At 33.8% G+C, this 18,090-nt stretch overlaps 2 protein-coding genes across 5 annotated transcripts; both read left to right on the forward strand.

The window, feature by feature from the left end:
- Positions 1 to 210: 210 nt before the first annotated feature.
- On the forward strand, positions 211 to 6,157 carry LOC103482756 (UDP-N-acetylmuramoyl-L-alanyl-D-glutamate--2,6-diaminopimelate ligase MurE homolog, chloroplastic). 3 transcript variants are annotated; one of them, XR_007823565.1, is made up of 7 exons: positions 211 to 2,175; positions 2,450 to 2,566; positions 2,744 to 2,919; positions 3,681 to 3,826; positions 4,197 to 4,426; positions 5,610 to 5,841; positions 5,981 to 6,157. XR_007823565.1 is itself a non-coding variant. In XM_051089876.1 (5 exons), exons 1-5 carry the CDS (start codon positions 294 to 296, stop codon positions 4,213 to 4,215), a joined length of 2,340 nt encoding a protein of 779 aa, XP_050945833.1. In that variant the 5' UTR covers positions 211 to 293; the 3' UTR covers positions 4,216 to 4,715. The 3 variants fall into 3 exon arrangements, 1 of the variants encoding a protein (XP_050945833.1); XR_007823564.1 differs by lacking the exon at positions 5,981 to 6,157 and having other exon boundaries at positions 5,610 to 5,905; XM_051089876.1 differs by lacking the exons at positions 5,610 to 5,841; positions 5,981 to 6,157 and having other exon boundaries at positions 4,197 to 4,715.
- An 871-nt stretch (positions 6,158 to 7,028) lies between these two features.
- Positions 7,029 to 13,385, forward strand: LOC103482757 (signal peptide peptidase-like 2). Of its 2 annotated transcripts, XM_051089877.1 has the most exons (15): positions 7,029 to 7,168; positions 7,345 to 7,624; positions 8,212 to 8,370; positions 8,466 to 8,577; positions 9,395 to 9,514; positions 9,696 to 9,847; positions 9,945 to 10,127; positions 10,274 to 10,308; positions 10,892 to 11,048; positions 11,167 to 11,220; positions 11,641 to 11,733; positions 11,831 to 11,973; positions 12,424 to 12,494; positions 12,605 to 12,688; positions 12,914 to 13,385. In XM_051089877.1, the coding sequence occupies exons 2-15, from the start codon at positions 7,475 to 7,477 to the stop codon at positions 13,036 to 13,038; spliced, it is 1,638 nt and encodes a 545-aa protein (XP_050945834.1). In that variant the 5' UTR covers positions 7,029 to 7,168; positions 7,345 to 7,474; the 3' UTR covers positions 13,039 to 13,385. The 2 variants fall into 2 exon arrangements, with proteins under 2 accessions (XP_050945834.1, XP_008437291.1); XM_008439069.3 differs by having other exon boundaries at positions 7,143 to 7,624.
- Positions 13,386 to 18,090: the final 4,705 nt, after the last annotated feature.

Here is an 18,090-nt window from a genome sequence, read left to right on the forward strand (position 1 = left end):
GGGAATTGTCTATTACTCAAAAGAAATTTTTGGTTGTTTGTTTCTCAAACTAAGATTAGAAAAGGGCTATTGGATCCAATTTCCCAAAAATGTTTTTTATGGCCCAAATTTGAAGAACAAGGGCCCATATTTTAGTTGCAAATGGATCACAATAAAGCCCAATTTCAAAAACGGCCCATTTGAGACAGGACATTGTTTCCAATATTCAAATCGTTATCCGCTTGAATCCTCCTCCGTCTCCGCCGGAAGTACTGAGCAACCGCTGAGACTTCGGTCTGAAAATCTCCATTTCCATGGCTTCAACTTTCACTTTCCTTCCATTTCCTCTCATTCTCTCTCCCCGCCCAAATTTTCCTTCTATTAGACCTCAATTTCACCGCCAGTATCTTCCCGCCATTCGAATTCTCCGACCTTCAGTTCCTTCCGCCATTGGACCGGACGGAAAATTCTATCCGGACCCGGCCGAAGATGACCCACCGGAAGCTCCGGAAGATTCTGGCCATGGAGTTTCAAAGTTTCAGCAGATATACCGCCAGGCAGCTCGTGCGAGGAGGATTCAAGAGGAGGATTTCAAGAAGCATCAGTCTACTTATCTTTCGGCCATTGCTGACGTTGAGGATGCTCCTGAGAATGCGGAGTATTTGAATTCGGAGAGCTCGGGTGATGATTTGTTCGGTGAAATTGACAAAGCTATTGCTCTGAAGCGGAAGGAGTTCGTGAAGCAGGGACTTCTCAAGCCTAACCCGAAGAAAGAAAAGGTGGGTGAGAAAGATGAACTTGAGGGCATTGATGAGTTGGAGACTGAGGAGGTCGCAGATTTGGAGGAGATTAACGAGCTTCGAGGGCTTACTGTGATTTCGGAGGACGAGGAGGTGGAGGAGGACGAGAATGAAGATGGACCTAGGAATTTGGATGACAATGTAAGTGCATTAGGTCATGAGGATGAACTATCTTCTTTTAATTCCTTTGATGTGGATTTTGATAACTATGGAAAAGTTAAGGCCAGGATTGTGGAACCCAAGTTCAAAATGACTTTAGCTGAGCTATTGGATGAAAGTAAGGTCGTTCCAGTTTCTGTTTTTGGCAATTTAGAGATAGAAATTACTGGCATTCAACACGATTCGAGGGTGGTTACCGCTGGTGACTTGTTTGTGTGTTGCGTTGGGAGGGAAACTGATGGGCATTTGTATTTAACTGAGGCAGATAAGAGGGGTGCAGTGGCTGTGGTGGCTAGCAAGGAGATAGATATAGAAGAAACTTTGGGCTGTAAAGCTTTGGTAATGGTGGAGGATACTAACTCTGTTCTTCCTGCATTGGCTGCTTCTTTTTACAGAAACCCCTCAAAGAATATGGCTGTGATAGGAATAACTGGGACGGATGGTAAAACGAGCACTTCCTACTTGATAAAGGGAATGTATGAGGCAATGGGGTTGAGAACTGGGTTGCTAGGGACAGTGGCTTATTATTTACATGGGGACAATAAGTTGGAGTCGCCAAGTACGACCCCGGATGCTATTTTGGTCCAAAACTTAATGGCGAAGATGCTTCATAATGGAACTGAAGCGGTTGTCATGGAGGTTTCATCTGATGGACTTGCTCGTGGCAGGTGTGATGAAGTTGATTTTGATATAGCTGTCTTTACAAATTTGACTAGCGACCATTTGGATTTTCAAGGGTCAGAAGAGGAGTATAGGGATGCCAAAGCCAAGCTATTTAAAAGGATGGTGGATCCAGACCGACACCGAAAAGTTATTAACATTGATGATCCCAATGCACCATTCTTCATAGGTCAAGGAAACCTAGATGTGCCTGTTGTAACCTTTGCAATGGAAAACAAAAACGCTGACGTCCATCCCCTGAAATATGAATTGTCACTATTTGAGACACAGGTTTTGGTTCACACTCCCCAGGGAATACTGGAGATATCATCGGGTTTGCTTGGAAAGCACAACATTTACAATATTCTTGCAGCAGTGGCAGTAGGGATTGCAGTTGGAGCACCATTAGAGGATATTGTTAGAGGTGTTGAAGAAGTTGATGCTGTTCCTGGGAGATTCGAGCTGATTGATGAGGAGCAGGCGTTTGGTGTAATTGTTGATCATGCTCATACTCCAGATGGTCTATCCCGGCTGCTTGATTCTGTAAGGGAGCTTGGGCCAAGGAGGATTATCACTGGTACATTTTCCAGTCCTATTTTAGCTTCAGATATCTTGTGAGGGACTATATCTGGCAGTGCTAGATTTATCAACTTGCAATTAACTATAATTCACTACCTTCTGTTTTCGTTGCATCTGTCATATAAGTTTGGTATATTTGAATTCTTTTTTACCTGAAGTTCACTTTCTTTTCTATTATTTTTAGCTTTGATTTCTGGATTCTTATTCTCTCGGGATTTCTCTGGGGACTGTATTTCTTGTTTAACCTAAATTCTCGTATTCTATTTGTGAAGTTTTTGGATGCTGTGGTGAGCATGAAAGGGGGAAAAGACCCATGATGACAAAGATCGCAACTGATAAAAGTGATGTTACAATTCTGACATCTGATAATCCAAGGAATGAAGATCCATGTACGTTAACTTTCAAAATATAGCAAGAATCAATTTTAGCTACATAATGCTTGCTGAGATGCATACTGAATTAACGTCATTGCTGCTTGCGAATTTCATGGCTTCTATCTAATATATCTGCATCCATACCAAATGCTTGATGGTCCAATGCTGACACTAAAATATTTTATCTATCAGTGGACATCTTGGATGATATGTTGGCTGGAATAGGCTGGACTATGCAGGATTACTTGAAACACGGAGAAAATGATTACTACCCACCTCTCTCAAATGGTCATAGGATTTTCCTGCATGATATCAGACGTGTGGCTGTACGTGCTGCTGTTGCAATGGGCGAGGAAGGCGACGTGGTTGTAAGTTACTATATCCCCTCCCTTTTGTATGAAGGCCTTGTGTCTCAACACCTACACGAACTTTAGTGTTGAGTCTGGTGACTGAATAACATTCAGATAGCATTCTTAATTGATCCAAAATATAGTTGCAGATTCCAGATGGAATTTCACAAACTTCTCAATATGAATCAGATAGATACATCATGAACTTCAGATAGATTTGAATATAAAGAAATTTATTGTTAACTCAAAAGATGAGAGCAAAGAGGGCGGAAGAGGTAACCTCCCAACTAGCCAGTAGGGTTACAGCGACCTCTCCAATTGATTTGTATATTTAACAAATTACAAAAAAATTCAAAAGATTATCACACCTAGCATTGCTTTATTGAAAGTCTCTTGTGCAGTAGTGAAGGATTCTTCGGTGGTGCTTTAACTTGTGAACAAAAGGTGTAGGAAACTTGAGAACTACATAATTCTTCAGTGAAAGCTTTTTTCCTTGATTTAAAGGGGAGGTTGTATAGTGTATACGATAACACATTACTTCCATAAGAAATATATGGATAAAGGTTGTAATTTGGTTGTGGGATGAACATATTATAATTGGTCATCTATCTAAATTGCTCTCTGGATTATCAAAGTCACAAAAGCTTATTGATTACTTAAACATTTAGTCGCTATTTGTATTTCTTTTATTTATGAGCTTTGACGTGTCCGTGGCCTAATAGTTAACACTGTTTGAGCATTATGGGGTGTAATTTTTAACCACGTACTGTTTCTTGTAGGTGGTTGCTGGCAAGGGCCACGAAACATATCAAATTGAAGGTGATAAAACGGAATTTTTTGATGATAGAGAAGAATGCAGAGAAGCACTACAATATGTTGATGAACTTCACCAAGCTGGAATTGACACTAGTGAATTTCCATGGAGGTAGGTCAAGCAAATTTTAAACTTTTATTAGCAGAATGCTTTCAGGAACTCCTCATTTAGTGGTTAACTAGGCTTCATTACTGACTAAATAATGAGTTATTTATTCCCTGGGCTCATAAACTACTCGCTAGAACTAGAAGTGCTAACTAAACTAACAGGCAGTCATCCTAATCTGTTTTGAGTTTTTCGTTTCTCTGGTACCAAGGAACATTTTCATGACTAAAAGAAGAGTAGAAGAGTAGAAGTGTTTTTCTGTCGTGGTCGGTTGCAATGGTTTAGGAACTATAAAATGCACACAACTAAGAGCAGATACTAGTTTTTTTTTTTTTTTCTAATTATAATCTTTTGCTTGTCTTCTATTGGGACACAGGCTACCAGAGAGTCATTGATAGAGGATTGAGGAAAGGAATGGATATTCTGGAAGCTATACTCGATAAAAAAATACTGCTGGTGCACTATTTCTCTTACAAATAGTAGATTCCAGTGATAAACAAGAGGCACTTTAAGGACCGTTGAATTTGGTTGGTCAGATTGGGGGAATATTATACTCCATATGTCTTCACAATTCCTCTGGTCGCCTTGGTTGGATACGCAGGAACGGTAATGAATCATTCTGTGCAATCAAATTTGTCATAGCTATGAGAATCAAATATCTTCTTCACTGATAAATTAGAAAATAGCATCTTCAAATTAGGCAATGAGTTATGAAATGATATAGGTAGAGGCTCTTGGTCACTAAGGTAATTATTTAGGTCCTGTTGAATAATATTTTGCTTTGGGTTTTATATTTTTAAAAATCAAGCGTAATTTGTAGTTTTTCTTGCGTTATTATGTACTTTTTGAAAATGTATTAAAAAACCATGCCAAATTTTGGAAGCCAATGTGCGCACACACTTGGTTTTGTTTTTTTGTTTTTTTTTTTAAATAGTTGGCTTAGACTTAAAAAATGTTTACACTTGATTTCTCTGCCATGGCAATTGTAGGGCATTGTGCCCTTTTCTCAGAAAAAAAAAAAAAAAAAAGAAGGAAGTTTTTAACGACAAGTGAAAAACTTACTAAGAAAGGTGAAAAGCCTGAAGTTTGGAGGAAAAAAACTTATTTTTTGTCAAAAAGAAACAAAATAATTATGGAATGAGGCTTAATAGTAACCTCTGGATTTTTGAAACTCTGTTTATTGAGTAGTCGATGATATAGCCTCAGAAAATTAATTTGAACAAAAATGACATAGGAGATGGTATAGTTGTGATTTGATTGCTTTTGACTTACTATTATCTTACAGTTGTATTGTATTTTTGGGGCTCGTTCTTTGCCTTATGATTCCTTTGGGGGCCTTGTCCAACTCAAAGCTAGCTTCACAAGCTGTACAAACCTTCTAACCATTTGAAATCACTTTTGAAGTGTTTTAAAAAATGTTTTCTAAGCTGACTCTTAAGCTATTGCCTGAACACTTGTTGGACATGTATTGAACACTTGTTGGTACTTTTACAAAGTTAAAATTGGACCAACACTTGTTAGACATGAATCAAAGTATATTAAAATAGGCACTTTCATGACCAAAATAATAAAAAATTCGAGCAAAACACATCAAATTATTTTTTTCAGCATGTAAATATATGAACTGATTGAGCTTCAAGGTGTGTCGTATCTCTCTCTTTTTCGTATTTGTGCTTGTTAGGATATTCCTAATAGGATTCACTAAACTGTTTGTCTTTTGCAGCTGTGTTAAACTGAATTATTTCATACATGATTCTCAATTAACTTCTTCAAATGCTTCGATTTTCAGATGGGTGGTCAAGTTGGAGATGGAAGTGAAGAATCTGAATCATTGCTTGTAAACCCTTGTTGTTGTCTGTGTTAATGGTTGCATAGGGGCATGATTTTGAAAATTGAATGTGGGATGGAGGGTAGTAATGTAAATTTAAGAAGATGGGTACTTAGCACCGACTTTTGTCATAACCACATGGCTGGTCTGACGGCAGAGAACACACCCTGCCCTTCATGTCGAGCAATTTTGAGCAAGTTTTCCTTTTAACTGCTTTCAGAATCGTTTTCCTTAAATATCCACCTAGTTTCTTTCCACTATTTGCCTAAGTGGCCCCTCTTTTTTCACTTAATTTCACTACACTCACATATATCCGCTATTTTATTTTGCAGGTTGGCCCTTCAATTTATTGTCCCTTTTAAAATCATAGGGTATACAAGAAATGTGTGATGTGATATATATATTAAAAAAGTTTGGCCCAATGATGTAATGAAACTTGAACATTTGATTTTCTATATGTATGATGTCCTAATATCCATTTCCAATAAAGAAAGACGCCTTTTCTTTAATTGGTAGCATGTAAAGATTTTAATTTCCATTTTTTTTTCAAAAAGGTCTACTTGTTTAACTATGCTGATTTTGACAAATTAACCTATAATTTAATAAGATGAAATTTCATATTATTATTACCAACAAATTTAATAATATACTATGTTATAATTTTTTAATCCCATAGAGTTGGGGATTTGAACCATAAATTTTTTATCAAGATAAAATATGTTAGGATTTTCTTTTATGAAACAAAGTTGAGGTATCATCCTTGATTTGATGTTTCAATTTTTTATTTATTCCCAATGAGTTGTGTTTCTAATTGTATGTTTTCTCATTGCAAAATCACTATAGAAGGGGAATGAAAAGTATGAATAATTAAAAACAATGTTAAATTGTGTATAGTTTAATGGATAAAAACATATATTAGTTTAGAGGTCAAACTTCGAGTCTTCCTATCTCGAGTTGAACTTGAAGTTAAAAAACAGAAGGTTAAACGATGTATTTTAGATTTTCTTTAACTTTAGCTGTTGTATTTGCTTAATTTGAACCTCTGTACTCTCGGTAAATCTTAAATTTGTTTTTTCAAAATGAAAACGGTGTTTCATAATTTAGAGTAAAAATATAATACTAATACAAAAAGAAAAAAAATCAACCTTAAATAAATTTAAGTACTAAAATTAAGCAAATTTGAAAATGGCAGAAGAAGTAAAGTGAGATTAAAAAGAAAAAAACTCCAAAGTAAATTATTTTGAAATAGTTGAGCATTAATGAAGACTAAAACACATGGGAGTGTAGTGAAATTACCAGAAAGTGTAGGTCCTTATCTGCAAAGAAAATGTCGATAAGGAATCTTAAAAAAGACGAGGATGATTATTGTCTAATTATGTCGTTAAAAAGGTTCCCGCCGTTTCCAACGGTGGTTCGTACGGAAACCCCGTTTACTCAAAAGGATCACTATTATAGTCTTTAAACAAGCAAAGATTCATACACGACACGACATCAATTTTGTCCTCATTTCTTATAAACATGTCCGTTTCCACAAATCTCTTCCCTTTTCTTTAATTCATTAGATCCATGATTCTCTTTATTTTATGATACAATGTCTTCTTCAAATCATTAATTTATACTGAGTTTTTTATTTCTACGTTTTCCCCATTTTTTTTTATATTCCATTCTGAGCTCCGTTTCCTGTTTTGGGTTTTAGTCCAAACAGAGCAAAGCCATTATTACTTCTCCTTTTCCCTTTCTGGGGTTTCGAGATTTGTGATGTAGAGGAAGAAGAAGACCCATCACTGTTTTTTTGAAGCTTTTTTGGTGAGAAAAAGTCAGAATCTATGGATTTTCAGAGGCATTTTCTTGGTGGGTTTTTCATATCCGCTTTGGTTTTGCTGCTGATGTTTCCCTCTCACGTGACTTCTGGGGATATAGTTCATCATGACGATTTGACTCCCAAAAAGCCTGGCTGTGAGAACGACTTCATTCTGGTAATATACCCAATTTTGCAGCAGAAATTTGTTTTCATTTATTTGATTTAATTGTTGTGTTGGGTTTTGCTTTGACTATCATTAGTATTTTGATTACGTTTTTCCATTTGTTCTCCCTTTTGGCAAAAGTTTCATTTCTTTGATTTTCTAACTGCATTGGTGGGGATGTGGATGTATATCTGTTCACGTTCTGTTTGGACTTTCATTTGTTCATCTCTAGGTTTTCTTCATCATTCATTCTGGTTAGTTTGCATTGCTTCAAATGAATTAGTCTTAGTTTGTGTACTTTATAATGGGAGATACTCTTCCTGGAAAAGATGCAAAGGATGTTTTAAAGATGATCGTCATTGTTTGTTATTAAGCAACATTAATGTGTACTTATTGTTCTTCAAACTTCTATTTCTATGTGCACATAATGTCATTAATCCGTGATTAATTCTTGCTGCTGTTCTTGTTGATCGTTCAGAACCCAATGCCGGGTGCAGGTTGATATTGCATAGAATTTATTTATCAGGCTGTATGTTAATTTATTTCGATGGGCCTAACTGTTTCAATTAATGTGCTTATTTTGTGTTCGCATTTGTTAGGTTAAAGTTCAAACTTGGATTGATGGCAAAGAAGCTAGTGAATTTGTCGGTGTTGGTGCCAGATTTGGCGCTACCATTGTGTCAAAGGAGAAAAATGCAAACCAAACACGCCTGGTTCTTGCAAATCCCCGTGATTGTTGCAGTGTGCCAAAGAACAAGGTTCTCAATTATAATGTACTTCCTCTAGTGGCATTAAGGTTGGAACTTTATGCACATTCATTAATCTAATCATGTATAAACTTGACATTTGTTAGCTTTCTGGAGATATAATCATGGTTGATCGAGGTCACTGCAAATTTACTACAAAAGCAAATATTGCAGAAGCTGCAGGTGCTTCAGCTATACTTATAGTAAATAATCAAAAAGGTAAGTGATGATACTTATTTGTGTATATATCTAATGTGAAGATGTAGTGCAATGTGTTTGACAATATAACTTATGTGGTTAAGACATGTGTCCTCGACCAAGAGTTTAGAGGTTTTAACCTCTACCCATAATAACTATCATGAGTTGGATTACTGGTAAAAAAGGAGACAAAAACACTCAATATATCGCTAATAGATGAAGGATTCAATCCATAATGGGTACTTAGGAATTAATTTTCTATGCGTTTTCTTGACACCCAAATGTTGTAGGGTAAAACAGGATTGTTCCATGAGATTAGTTGAGGTGCTTTTAAGCTGGCTTGGACACTCATGGATATAAAAATATCCCTACTCCTAATGTTTTTTAACTTAAAAAATAATTGTGTGGTTATTGTGAAATTTACTCTGAGTAATATGACTTGTGTAATCAGTATTTATGTCATCTTTCAAAAGAGATCATGGTAAATTACACTTATGGGGTTAACCCTTGTTGTAATATCATATTTTGTGTACCATTTCTGCTAACATTAATGGTAAATGATTCTTGGATGTTGAAATCAATTCTAAAACATCAGATAAGGGTGTAAGTTGCAAATCGGGCAAACTAGTGTAGGGCTATTTGTAATTATCCCTTAGAGGATTGATGAATTGTATTGTACAATATATTAGAATCATATGGATCAAGAGATGTGCAATTATACTGATGGTGCAAAATTACTATATTAGTAGGATAAATAGATAGCAAAAGAACATACTTTTTGTAGCCTCGGCACTCTAATAGATTTCATATCCTCTAAACACGCTTCTGGACTTTTCAGAACTTTACAAGATGGTTTGTGATCCCGATGAGACTGATCTCAATATACATATACCTGCTGTCATGCTTCCACAAGATGCAGGAACTAGCTTGGAGAAGATGCTAATCAGTAATTCATCTGGTAAGCTGTACTTACTTTCTTCTTTCATACCAAACACCAATTTTTCTGACAATTGATTGTCGTTTCATTAATAGATATTGGTTTTGGATGTTTGATCATTTACTAAATATTCGTACTTGGCATTTGAAATGAGCAAACAAACTTTTTCTGTCATTCCTTAAGAAGTTTTTGGACTCTGCAGTGTCTGTTCAGCTCTACTCTCCACTACGACCACCAGTTGACATAGCTGAAGTATTCTTATGGTTGATGGCTGTTGGTACGATCTTGTGCTCATCTTTTTGGTCTGCCTGGAGTGCCAGGGAAGCAGCTATCGAGCAGGACAAGCTGCTAAAGGTAACCTAATTAGTCTCTGAGACTCGAGCAACCTTTTTCTTACTGTTTGCTTAGGCGTCGTTCTTCTAATAGAAGAGATGTACATTATGAATTGCAGGATGGTGCAGATGATATTCAAAATCCTGAAGACGTAGGCAGCCCTGGTGTTGTATATATTAACATGGCATCAGCAGTTTTATTTGTCGTCGTTGCTTCATGCTTTTTGATTTTGCTTTACAAACTCATGTCATACTGGTTCATCGAGCTTTTGGTAGTTCTTTTCTGCATAGGAGGTGCAGAGGTATAGAACAAAAGCCTTGACTATCAGACATTCATTAACATAATAATGTTCTTCTTTCACAAAAGACGATGGTGTGCGAGTTCCTATTAGGTACTCAAACATCCTTTCCTCCAATTCATTAACATTAAATCTCACTGGATCTACAGGGTTTGCAAACTTGTTTGGTTGCTTTATTGTCAAGGTAAAATTGTTAGTGCCCTTACTAAATTTGACATTTATAAATTCAGGAGATACCATGTGCAAACAGATCGATTTAATTACTGATATCAAATAGTAGGTTTTCATAGAATATCTTTATCAATATTACATGATCAGGCTTTCTTCCTGTATTTCTTGAATAAAAATAACAAAGCACAAAATGTAGGGTCTCTCCTTGACAAGAAAAGAGGCGGACATCAAGGAATTTTAGAAAGTTTATACTAAATCAGTGATGACTATGTTAAGCATTGTGAGATGATAATCATCGAACTATTAGTTTGAGGTTTTTACTTTTGGCTTTTGACAGTTACTTCTACATTTCTTGTTTTCCGAACACACATTTATTTAAATGAGAGTGATTCAGAGAAACTTCTGTATTTATAGTTGGACAGATAATTCATTCCATATTTAGAGCATGATTAAGATTATTTTGAAAATGTTAAAATTACTTCAAAAGATATTTGGATAATTTAAAACACTTTCTATTGTATGAAGATCACATTTAAGAGTGTAAATGCAAACATTAAGTCGACTTTGAATGCTGATACAAGCGTATGGTCATGCAGATGCTTTAAGCAAGTTGGAGAATCATACATCAAAGTTCCATTCTTTGGAGCTGTTTCTTACCTCACGGTTGCTGTTTCTCCATTCTGCATAGCATTTGCTGTCGTTTGGGCTGTTTATCGGAATGTGTCATTTGCCTGGATCGGTCAAGACGTACTTGTAAGAAAATGGTGTCAGCCAGAATCTATTTTCAATTATATGAAAATTTTGAAGTTCAGAATGTTACTGCCTAATAATGTAAGAAGCTAACTTCTTGTTTTAATGCTTTGTAAACCAGGGGATTGCACTGATAATTACAGTACTTCAAATAGTTCACATACCGAATCTTAAGGTAGAATTTTATAACTTGGTTCTATGTTTATGTATCTGAAACATGCTGATCTTAATTGAAATAAGTGCACTCTTTCAAATTCGGGTTGACCCAGGCCTTCTTTTCTCCACTGCCAAGCTATTGTGCTACATTTAATTGATTAATTTGTATTAAAAGTCAAATTACTGTCTCAAAAATAAGATTGGGACTGCTCGGATGTCTTAAAGAGAGCATTTAAGAACGACATTTGTGATAAAAGTGGTAAAAATAGTTCAAGACCAATTTCATGTTATCCCTGGCATCTGTAATATTGAGCTTGTTAGTTTCTTTTAACTGGTTCTCAAAGTTCCAGGTTTAAAGCTAACAATGTTTTTTTGCACTTAACATAGTTCCTTTTAACTTGATATTTCTCTCACTTGATTGGATTTGATTGTTTGCAAGGTTGGAACAGTGCTCCTCAGTTGTGCATTCCTCTATGATATCTTTTGGGTATTTGTTTCTAAGAAGGTGTTCAATGAAAGTGTGATGATTGTGGTAAGTAGCGAGTGACATTTTGACTTACAATGTCATAGACTTGAGGAAGATCACCTCTCAACCACTTTACTGAGTTGTTATTAAAAATCATTAAAAGGTGGCTCGTGGCGATAAAAGCGGTGAAGATGGCATCCCAATGCTGCTAAAGATCCCTCGCATGTTTGATCCATGGGGTGGTTATAGCATTATCGGATTTGGTGACATCCTTTTACCTGGACTTGTAGTAGCATTTTCTCTCAGGTTTAAACTATGCCATCTTACCTCCAAGCTTTCTCGTCCTATGTTTTGTCTTTTGCCTCAAATATCCTCGCTGATGTGATATGTAATCCCTTCTCTGTAGCTTGACAGTAGAAGTTAAATTACAAAAGTTAAACTATGAACACTATATCTATCTAGGTTGAACTATGCACCTAAGTTGGTCACAATTGGATAGATAACTAAAATGTTCTTAATTTTGAGACTAAATACTCATGTTACTTTAAATTTAGAGATGAAAAGCAATTGTAACTCATGAAAACATAAAATATAAGCATTATCTTAATTAAATTTCATTTTGGGTAAATGAAAGATAATTTTCTTTTTCCGAACATTTTGTGAGGATCTTTTCAAACGTTACCAGTCCATCTCCATACTTCAAATTGTTACCAAAAACCTGTTCCTACATAACGAATACTTTGGTGATCCTCACAGGTATGACTGGTTGGCGAATAAGAGCCTTCGGGTTGGTTACTTCTTACCAGCAATGCTTGCTTATGGATCAGGTAATGAAGGAAGTAATGTGTTTCCTTGTGATGTTCATATATAGTAAAGATCTGTTTTTTTGTGCTTTGATGTTAGGTTTAATTTTGAAAGGTTTTGTAATTTTTGTCAGGTCTTCTGATTACCTATGTGGCTTTGAACCTGATGGATGGTCATGGCCAGCCTGCGCTGCTTTACATCGTCCCATTCACTCTTGGTAAATTACCTTCATGCCCTACACCATTGGTAACTCTGTTTAAGAACTAAATTATTAACTTACAACAAGGCAACAAACCAACTCGAGTTCACACACTGAGAAACCTTACAATTCGACAACTAAATTATATTCATCTTACTTAGCCTATGATTAAATCACACTGAAACGCATTAGTATCTTATATATTGATCACCCCATGACCGAGTAGTTCACATCTTGATCTAGGAACCCTTTTGATACTGGGGAAAAAGAGAGGAGATTTGGGGATTCTGTGGACAAAAGGAGAACCAGAAAGAGTCTGCCCTCATGCACATCTTCTCATCAATGATGATTTAAGTGAAGAAAAATGACACTATACAGTTAATGTATTATATTGTAGTGTTGATAGCATATATATATATATATATATATATATATATATATATATATATTCTCTAATGATATATATTAGGAATGTGATCAAGGAAGCCAGCCTGTCTAGAGAAAGCAAGAGCTGGTGTTGAAGGTTAGATACTTTCATTTAAATTGGCTTTATAGTTATTGCTAAGAATGTGATGTTAAACAATGAAGAATACGAGTTCTTCAGCGATTACTTTATGGCTAAATCTTCATTTACTTGCTATAATGCCAACTTATCTATGAACTATGATGTATTCTTTAATTGACTGATTCGAATTGTATATATCGTGTTTATGTCCCTGTTTTTCTCTGTGATTGCTAATCGTTACACATGTAATTGAGAGTTGTTCGATTCAAATGCTATCTATATCCAAGGGCGAAAACAAATGTGAGGCAGAGAGTTGATTTAGGACTTTTAACTTAAACTGAGGTACTCGACCTCAACCAAACCTCCTAACAATTACATAGGATAAGTAAAGAATATAACACAATATATCATTAAATGAAATTAGGTGGATAAAGAAACAAATGAAAAAGGGATTTTGGATGATGGGATTAGAAATTTGTAGGAGTAGGTTGGAATGGGGTATTGGGGTGTAAAGGGTGCCATGTGAATGATGTTGGCACAGTCCCATATGGCAGTGAGGCATCCAATGGGTCTGAGCTGTCAACCACTCTCACAATTTCTCTTTTTCCCTTTTTAGTTAAAAAAATGAGTATGGTTGGGCCCATATTGGTGACACCCCAAGAAATGAAAGTATACTTTTTTAGGGTTAGGGTTTTTGTTTTGTTTTGTGTGGGTTCCCCATATGACCCCTTTTCTTTTGGCAACTTTTTTGATTAGGGCACATGGGTTGGGATTGGGTATATTGTTTCCTTCTCAAACCTAGAGGGAGGGGATGAACTCATTTTAATTAGTTAAAAGACATATTTTCATTGAACTGTCCATCCTTAAATCTTTGATTAGTCTGTCAAAACTAGAGGATACGAGTTTCAGTTGTTAATTATTTCGTTCTTCGTTTTTTTGTTTTTTCTTAAATTAAGTTTATAAAGATTCGTTTGTTTTATGAATTTCTTACTTTATTATAAATTTTTTGTCAGTGTTTTGAAAAATCAGTAAGTTTTATTAAAGAAAGGTAGTGTTCAAATGCTATTTTTGTTATTGAAATTTGGCTAAGAATTTATCTTTTGTCCGAAGAAAAATACAAATCATTGTAAAAAATTGAAAAACAAATAAGCTTGATTTTAAAAAATTGAAAACGAAAATGAAATAACGACGTATCAAATGAGATCAAAATATAATTACATGAATCGTATCTTATTATTTGCGATAGCATTTCATAGTGACCACTATAAGTACGTTTCAATAATCGTTGGAATAGGTACAATTGAAAATAGATTGAACAAACCAAAGACGAAATTCTAGAACAATTGTACGATTGAAAATCAGAAAACAACTTTGAACGAAAGCACGCAAAACAAAAGTTTGTAAGAAGAAGACTAAGTCGCAAATCACACTCTATCTAAAACGTTCCATGACTTTACCTAATGTGCAAGCAGTTTGAAAAATTAATATATTTAATTCCATGTGTATGACTAAAAAATTAAAAATTTTATCATAGGAGAATGAATGACATATAAAAAAAATGTCTTAATCCTATAAAATAATTCATGTATTTGCTTTTCAATGGATGGAATTGATCCGATTAAATTGTATATGTCTTTGAAAATGAATAATAAACCACCTTAATTTATTTACAAAAGAGTGAATGATAGACGAATCAAACCATTTATGATAATATGTACTCGGTATACATATTAGAATTTACTTAGGTTGGTAGTCTCAAACAATGTTTAAACTTTCACTTCGACCTCAAGCATGAGGTTTATAATTAGGGCACGTGTTTAAAATCTATACAAACTTTGAGCGGTAATCCATACAAATATGAAGTGACATTTACTAGAATCATTTTCAAGGTGAAACTAACCCATCAAAGTTTCAATCAAATAGAACTTTTATGTACTTTTGTGTTTGTTGTTGAATTTGATCATATGACTATTGCAACTCTCCAATAAATATATACAATAAAATTTTCTTTTCTTCTTTGAATTTATTTTGTTGCCCACCATACTCTTTATGTTTGATTAATTGCACTTTGGTCTAAATCACATAGCTTATTAAGATGTTGAGCTAAATATTTCTTGAAATTTTTAACATCGTTTTGTTAGTACAACGGTATAAACAAACGAATATAGTTTGAAAACTAAACAAATCAAAAAAGTAAAAGAGACTCTATCCATAAAGAATAAAAAGCTAAGACATAAGCAACAAAGTTACATTGACCAATGGGAAAAAGAAAAAGAAAAAACCTTAAATCAAAGTGTAACTAAATTTAGGTTAAATTATGTAATTTTTATCTTAAACTCTAGATATAGTTACAAATATAAAAATCTACCAATGATAAAACATATTAACTGATCGACCTTATTATATTTGCAATTATTAATTACGTATCTTTTCTCTTTTTCTTATGCATTAGGTGGAAGAATTAAATCATTAATCACTTCACTTTAAATCTAAAGCAAGCTGTAACTCAAAATTTATATTAAATTAAACTATGTTGTGTTTATACAATTATTGGTTTCTAACATTTACCATCAACTTTTTACGTTATGAAAGTACACCATTGTCATTGTCATTGTCTAAGTTCCGTAGGTAAATTAAGATTTGCCCCCTCCCACTCTTTTAATCTTGCTAAATAGCCCTCGAGAAGTTTCATTATTAGCCTTCTGGCCCAGAGGAGGAGGAGGAGGAGGCTGTGGGGACCACACGTGGGGTGGGCCTCGTAAACGGTAATAAAAACGGTCAGTTGATCTCAGCCGCTCGATTTGCTTTTGTTTGGTTCACCTTTTGCAATCTCTTCTGTGGCTCTGATTTTCGTACCGTTGAAAGGCAAAAATCCATTTTCCTTGAGAAAACAAAACAAAAGGCTAGAAATCCATCATTTGTAAATTTGCTCCTTTTTTTTTTCTTTTGTTAAATTACCTCTTTACCCCTTCCCTCTATTTTTAGAATCACAATCCAAATCCACCAACCCTCACCTTTTATACTTATCTTCTTTCCCATTTTTGAAGTAATTTCATTTTGTTCCACAATTCATCAAAATTTGATCGTTACATTACAACCCTTTGTATTTCGAACACAAATAATTATTTCTTCATTTCAAAATGAGTCATTTTCATATTCTAAATTAACCCATTTAATTAATTAATTAATTAAGAAATATTTTCAAATGTAACTTATTTTAGTTTTTTATATAAAAAATTCGATTTCTATTGACTAATTGATATCAATATAAACTGTTTGATTATTTGCTATTTTTTTCTTGACTTAAAAGGCTTACTTCTTTTCTCTTTTTCTTAAATTATTAAAATTACTTTGAAAATATATTTTTCATTTTTTAAAATCAAAAGTTGGATTCTTCCATTACAAATGACTAAAAAAATAATCAAAATGAATCTCATAGGCACTTGACATAAAAAGCAACACCAAATTTCCTAAAGGTAGGAAAGAAACATTTATTAAAAGAGGTTAACAATGAATTCTCCTCCTTTCCCTTTCTTTTTAAAAGTATGCGAGATTATTTGAATTATTGATCTTTTGTGTCAAAGTGAACATAGTTAACAATCGATACGTAATTTTCTTTTTGTACACTACAATTATACTTTTTATTTATTTTCTTGAGTTTTTTTGGTGAGTTACAAACACAATCAAATATTCGAACATAACCTCGAGATTTTATTATTAATTATTTTTTATTTTAGTTAAAAATTAAATTTAGAAAGATCGCTTCTACTTCTTATAAGATTATTTAATTAGTTACGCATCTTAGAAGATCATGGCATGTTTTAAAAATAAAAATAATAAAATTTGAGAGTGAGACGACGATGTTGTGATTAAATGATAAGGTTTCTTATCTTTCTCATTTCAAGAAAAATATTTATATCAATAAAAAAAAAAAATTGTACTTTGTTGTGTCTATGTTTCAGGGTTTTTTTGTTGTTGTTGTTGTTTATTCATGTTGTATCATTTTTTACAATATAATAAAAAAACAAAGCATACCTTTTTGTTAATATAAAATTCATAAAAATATAAAAAAAAATATCGGTGAAAATTTTATATGTTAACGGTAAAAATTTGTGACCGTAGTACATACTTTTTTAACATAGGTTATAATAGTTTTGTGTTGGAGTGGAAATTATTTTAATCTAGATAAAAAATAAAAAGAAAGATAAATTGAGAATAAAATACCAAAAATTGTAACAGATAGAGATTAAAAATAATAAAAAGTAAGTCATTTGTAGGTTATAATAGTGGAGAACATCAACTAGGTTATAATTAGAATCATATACATTAACGTTAACTACAATAATCTATCTCTATCCACTTATATCGAAGTACGCTCTTTGCGTAAAATTAATTGAAATTGTTTAATGATATAATATTAAATTTGTTTTCACTATTTAAGCTTTTAAGTCAATTGGAAAAAGAAAAGTGAAAAAAAGTGAGTAAAGAAAAAATTAGGAACGAGTATGATAGACCAAAAAACTAAACTGACTAACCAAAACCTACTAATCTAGAGGCGATCGGTAGAAGACAAGGAAGGTTTGGGTTGATGTCAGTTTCAGAAAGTTTAGAAAATATTAAAGGCATCATCAACTGACCAACGATCAATTTGTCACTACTACAAAACTGGATTTACTTCACACTTTTACATGTTAAGTATTTGTTTACTCGACGCTTTTAGTGTTAAGAATAAAAAAAATTATTTGACAGTTTTTAAGCGTCAAATAATTATACTTAACAGTTTAAACTATCAAGGATTGCTAGTTTTTTAATAGTATGTACTCTTTCAAAATCAAAAGCAGATTGAAGTTGAATATTTACTAAACCGAAGATAGTTAATATGATAACCGTTTGATAAAACTAATTTCGACCGATG

Source organism: Cucumis melo, chromosome 9, assembly GCF_025177605.1.
Source record: "Cucumis melo cultivar AY chromosome 9, USDA_Cmelo_AY_1.0, whole genome shotgun sequence".
NCBI lineage: Eukaryota > Viridiplantae > Streptophyta > Magnoliopsida > Cucurbitales > Cucurbitaceae > Cucumis > Cucumis melo.